At 40.5% G+C, this 6,000-nt stretch overlaps 1 protein-coding gene across 1 annotated transcript in view; it reads left to right on the forward strand.

The window, feature by feature from the left end:
* Positions 1-1,749, forward strand: part of LOC138579642 (uncharacterized) — a 31,316-nt gene extending 29,567 nt beyond the window's left edge. Inside the window, exon 2 of the mRNA XM_069649894.1 lies at positions 392-1,749. Coding sequence (XP_069505995.1) covers positions 392-1,456 — 1,065 coding nt within the window. The 3' untranslated portion in view covers positions 1,457-1,749. The remainder of the gene's footprint in view (positions 1-391) is intronic.
* The last annotated feature ends 4,251 nt before the right edge of the window (positions 1,750-6,000 follow it).

A 6,000-nucleotide genomic window follows, 5' to 3' on the forward strand; every position in this document is an offset into this window, starting at 1 on the left:
ATTGATGCTGATTACCAAGATGAGATCAAAGTCATCTTAATGAATAGTGGGGATCAGTTGTTATCAATACACAAGGGTGATCGAGTGGCCCAATTGATAATCATTCCCATTAAATTGTCCATGATTAAGAAAGGGGAGCCTCCTACAGTGTTAACTACCCGTGAGGATCGCAGTTTTGGCTCTTCAGACAGTATGGTACCGGGTGCAAAAGTGTGGGTGGAAAAGCCAAGTGGCCCACCAGTGCCCGCAGATGTCATTGCATCAGGCAAAGATCAAGTGGTGTTAGTGATGGAGCCTGGTAGAAAGAAATGGCAATATGTACCTGCAGACAAATGTTACCTAAGAGAGTGATGTGCAACACTGATATCTCTTTTCTGGGTTTGCCTTGCAGATCCTGGGTCTGGTTGGTGTGACTGTGGCACTAAATGGACTCCATTTGCACGGGTTCGACAATCTTCTGTTACCAGTGACAAATGTCACATCTGTGCCAGTGATCACGGGGATACTGATAGTGATGAATAATGTTGTCCCCAAGCAGCCCTATGCCAGTGCCGACAAGCCCGCCAGACCGAAGACATTGATCCGTGAAATGCGACAAATACATCAGGAGCAAGTAAAAACGACCTTGATGCCAGCTGTGCAGGAACCCTTTGTAGGACGGAGGAAACACTCTCATATGATAACTCAAGAAGAAAATATGTGGATATATCTGGCACAGCAAGTGCTGAATATATCACACTTTTGTTTAACTGATGTGCCCAATGCTGAAGCTTTATTTACTACATGTTTAGTAACGGTGCCGACGCCTGTTCCGGTTTTAAAGCATATTTTCGGCATCACACATAATGATTCTTTAGTTCAAGATTCAGACATTAGACAATCTTTTTCAGTCTACGAATATTGCAAATTCTGCCAAGAAACCGACAAGAAATGGAGAAATTTAACACGTGTGATTACGTACAACATAACCCAAGGGGATGTGTGCTACATTATGACGTGCAAAGCACAAGAAATTGGTAAATGCAGACAAATAGAGTCTACCAATCAGCGCAATCAGACAATGTTCGAGAGGCGACTATGTTCGCGAGTGTCACGCAAATGCACCAGTGTAAATAACACTATGTCTTGCAATCATACAGTGATAACTGCTAGTCATTTGAATCATGTGAAACTTCCAACAGGATGGCTCTTTTCATGTGGTAACATTACATATACTTATATTCCAGCTAACATTTCTGGAGGTCCATGTGCTTTGACTCGATTAGGACTAATGATGTTTCCTTTACATTCAGTGATAACTCGAGGTAAAAGGTCAACCTTTGAATCTGTAGGGCTATCTCCTGACTGTGATTCACATGTACATTTGCTATCAGAAGCTGAGGTTTTAGCATTAACCCTTTCATTAGTAGGTGTTTGGGATTTAGCTGCTGGAGGTTACAAATCTTTGATGAAATAAGCGTGTTTAGTAGTCAAAAGTCTTAATCATACTTTGCAGGCTTTAGAAGAATTACTCCTTGATAGTCAAGTAATTAGAAAAGCAACTTTACAGAACAGAGCTGCTGTTGATTACCTATTGCTGAAACATAATTTAGGGTGTAATGCCTTTGAAGGTATGTGTTGCTTCAATTTGAGTGACCACTCACGATCCCTTGAAAGTCATATTCGAGGCTTGAGGGATCTCATTTCTCAAGTGTCTCAAAATCGTAACAAAAACTGGTGGGATTGGTTATTTTCATGGATACCTGATAATGGGGGTAGACTACGTTATATTTTTGCTTGCATTTTTATTAAATTGTTTATTATAAGTGCTTGTTGTTGTTGTCTTCAATGTGTTCCCAATTTAGTTTTAACATTTCGTAGGTTTCAGAGACCAGTTCCAGTGCCACCTGGCTATGGAAGGTAAATATCCAAAGGGTGGAATTGTTGTGCTGGATTTATGCTTGGTTCAAAATGGCGCGGGTGCGCAATGCATTTTGGGAGCGCTCGGAGCCATGTTGGATATTTACTTCACTTCGCAGTGAAAGGCTGCACACATTTTGCTGAAGTATTAAATTCACAGTGCTGAGACAAACATGCTCTTTCAAACTTGGTATGCAGTCAAGGTCATTTCTGCTGGGAAAGCTAACTTTGTTATGGCTTGCTACTGTTCTCCGTGGAGCGTGATTTTAGAGCAGAGAGGCCCTGTGTTCCTTGGGGGGAGCTCTCGATTGACCCAGCTGGCAACCGACAGCTGTTCCTCAACTGCGCAGGTGCAATTCCAGAAGGTTTGAGAATTAACTCCCCTTTTGTGGAGTTCCTATATATGCGGAAACCCGGAGGGGGTCAGGTGAGACTTCAGCCAGAGAAGGACGCTCTGTCTGGCCTTCCTGTGAGCTGTGGTACTCTCGGCCTGGCTGTCCCCGGAGTCTTCCAGCCACTTCAGGACGAGATGAGGTCTTCAATTACGCTCACGGTGATGTATTTCCTTTTGATTTCTTTATTTCTTCTGTGAACTAGGTCCATGTTATTTTTATGAGTGATTTCTACGTATTTGTAAGCTTTGACTAAATAGCTGTAAAGAGCTGATTTATCTTCTAAGAGTGCGTGGTTGTGAGTTATTGTGTCTGTCTGTTTTTTGTGGTTCAAAGTACTTGCTCCATTATTGCATTGGTGATTTATGGTTGTTTCGTGCACTTTTTGGGGGAGAGCAGTACAGCGTATAAGGCTGCTTTGTAGGATTGATCTTTGAATACCAGGCCGTGAATTGCCGGATTGTGTCGGATTCTGCTAGCGAATGGCTCCGAGAGTGCAAATATGAGAGGGGATAGGGGGCACCCTTGCCTCGTGCCTCTCCTTATATTGATTTTGTCCGATATGCCCCGTTCACTCTGAGCCTGGTAGAGAGATGTTGGTAGTTGGCGAGTGTCCATTTTATGAAATTTGGGCCAAACCCGTAGTGCTTTAATGTTTCTCGGATATAGTCCCAATCTATCAAGCATATCAAAGGCCAAAGGCATCGAGCGACAGGACCATCATTTCCAGTCTCGTCCTGTTGGCAGATTCGATTATGTTTTAGGTTCTTTTGATGTTGTCGTGGGTGCTGCGACCAAGGAGGAATCCCATTTGGTCCGGGTGGATTATATCTGGGAGTAGGTCACGCCAGTCTGTTTGTCAAGATTTTTGCAAACACCTTGGTGTCGTTGTTTAGTAGAGTGATGGGTCTGTAAGAGGCGCATTGGTCGTGATCCCTCCCGGGCTTCAGTATGAGTACCGTTAATGCGTCCTTCATGGAGGGAGTGGTGGTTCCCGATGAGAGGAACGAGTTGAACAGGGACGCCAATTGAGGTGCGAGGATGTAGGCACATTTCTTATAGAATTGGGCCGAGAGCACGTCCGGGCCGGGGGTTGTGTTTTTTAATGCCAGGATAGTGCTGCTCACTTCTTCAGTAGAGATTGGGTCTTTTAGGGCTTCGAGTTGAGGATGCGGAGGGCCGAAACAGACACCTGCTAAATATTGGAGTTGTGCAGATCTTGCGGTTAGGCTGCATTGTTTTTAAGTATTTTTTGAATTGGGCATCACTATGTTTTGCTGATTTTTCACCCATATTTATGTGCACGTGTGTCGGTATTTATACCTCACTGTAGATTTTATTCTTTTGTTTTAAAAATATACGTGTATTGTGCACCTAATACAAATCTACGAGCTACGGACAATTTTGTTTTTTGCTTAGTGGGAACACTATTGAATCCCACAAATAAAGTGTTCGAAATTGTATGTCCAACTCCTAAACTTGTATTTTGTTATTTATGTTTAAGGTAATTTCCATTTCAAGCCCTTGACAAACTTGTTTCTCTTATTCTTGACTTTGCATTTGTGCAATTGTTTAAATTTAGCTCACTTTTAAGTTTAATGGCCTCATAACGAGTTTGGCAGTAATTATTTTGTTTGTTTTTGTTTTGTTGTTGATAATTCTGCCGCATTAACCAACAAAATTGGTTACCGTTACCACCACTTGCTGCTGTGGGTTTACCACAGGATTACAAGTGGTGGTAGGGTCGTGTTAGGCCCCATTTTTGGAGTCCATATAATTCCAAGTGCTTTATGGGGGAATTTCGGTGAACAGGAATTCTGCTGCCGAAATTCAGATGATTTTTGGAGGAAAAGGGGAGGACTTAGCTGAAGCTCTTTGCTAACGGTAAATCCTCCATTTTTTCTCCAAACTCGGAATACGGCAGTGTGGTAAAAATTACAGTAATTCCGTTGCCTCCAAAAAAGTGGCAAAACAGAATTACCACCACTTTTTTACCACCATAATCTTAATGAGGCCCAATATGTTTTCACCCATATTCAGATTTAATAACGCTTTTACAGTGAATCTGGTTTTATTGTTTGGTTGTATGCGGACGTCCAAGTAGCAGCATAAACATATTTTTAGATGTTCATCTAGGAATACCCAATCTTCGATGAATAAGTACATTAGGCCAAGTCAGAGTTTGTGCTCGAGTTATTTATGTTTTCATTTACATTAACAAACAGTAGCTCTAAATGCATCTATTGTATTCATACACAATTAGTGTATATTGATGTATCTCACAATTATCATGTGCAATTTCCTTTATGCACTTTGGATGTGTTTGTGTATCTGATATAAGTTCTTTTGAGGTAATGGCAGTCTATGCGAGGTTTGTAGTTTCTACTTTTTTTTAACTCTGTAATAGAATACCTCCTCCAACCCTTTTGATTTCAAGCTCCATTTAATTTACTTTTGTGAATTTTAATTTGATTAACAATTCGGCTGTTTGTTTAGTTAAATAGATTTTCACAATAAATGAGGAGCCACAATATAGATGGTGAAGGTGCCGTCATGTTACTCAGTAGCAGCACATGAGATATGAAGCACCTTTAACCATGTTTGTTGCTGAATAAAGCAAGAATCAATATTCTGCAAAACACTCATTTCCCCATCTTTATTATTAAAGTGCTTATTGATGAATGTTTTGAAAAATGTGCTTGTTTTCTCTGTAGCACTCACTTTTCTGCACATGTCCACTGTCCAACATTTATTTCCTGACACTAGAGTCATGTATGTCTTCTTTGATGTTGCTAATTGTGGGCTTTCAAATGCCTTAATGGGCTAGTCTATCGTTATTAACCCATAGTGAAGGTGTACAATATATTTTGGTTTGTGCTAATGCACGTTTCTTCTGCTAAATAGCGCTTGCTGGATGATATGTGTATCAATTGTCCTTCTAGGGTTGTCTGAATTTTTTGCAGAATGTAGCATTTTTAATTGACTTCTTTTGCACAGAATAGTAGTCATTTCTATTAGAGCATACATGCTATGCTTATTTGTATTAGACATGCAGTGCTTTGTGCAGCTCAGACTTTACAGTCATCTTTTTTCCATATTCATCCATGCCCCTTTCTGAATGTTAAATTCAGACATTAAAGCGTTGATACTTTGCTTTACGCTTGAAAGCATACTACCTGTTAGGGTTGTCTTTTTTAGGTAAATGGCTGATTTTGTGCATACATTTCTGCCTAATGGCACTGTTGTATGGGAAGCTTTTTATCTGTTTACATTTGGACTTTCTCTGCTGATGGGTGTTTCACTGTTTTCTTTTGTTGTTTTGTTCAGTTTTATTTGCTTATGCTGCTGGGTATGTTATGCAGTACAGTGTCCTTTTTCATTTTGTAGGAGATGGAGTATAGTGTATGAGCTTTCCTCTTATCTTTGTGTTTTTACCTGCTAATAAGTATTCAACGTTTCATGTACGGATGATGTTGGAAAAACATGAAATTTGTAGAGTTTGTTTCTTTTAACACAATTCAGATTTATCTTTGGGACATATCTAATTGTTCTGGCACAGACATTGGGGTAAGGGGAACCACTTGGACCCAGTCCTTCCATAGAACAAATAAGATCTGATCAAAGGGGAGCAGTGAAAGATAATGGTAAAATGTCACTTGGGACATGTGGCAGTTCTATGCCTCCAGCCAAAGCTTCTGCTAAAGAAAGA

The sequence above is a fragment of the Ambystoma mexicanum genome, chromosome 3p (assembly GCF_040938575.1).
Source record: "Ambystoma mexicanum isolate Mex_15411 chromosome 3p, UKY_AmexF1_1, whole genome shotgun sequence".
NCBI lineage: Eukaryota > Metazoa > Chordata > Amphibia > Caudata > Ambystomatidae > Ambystoma > Ambystoma mexicanum.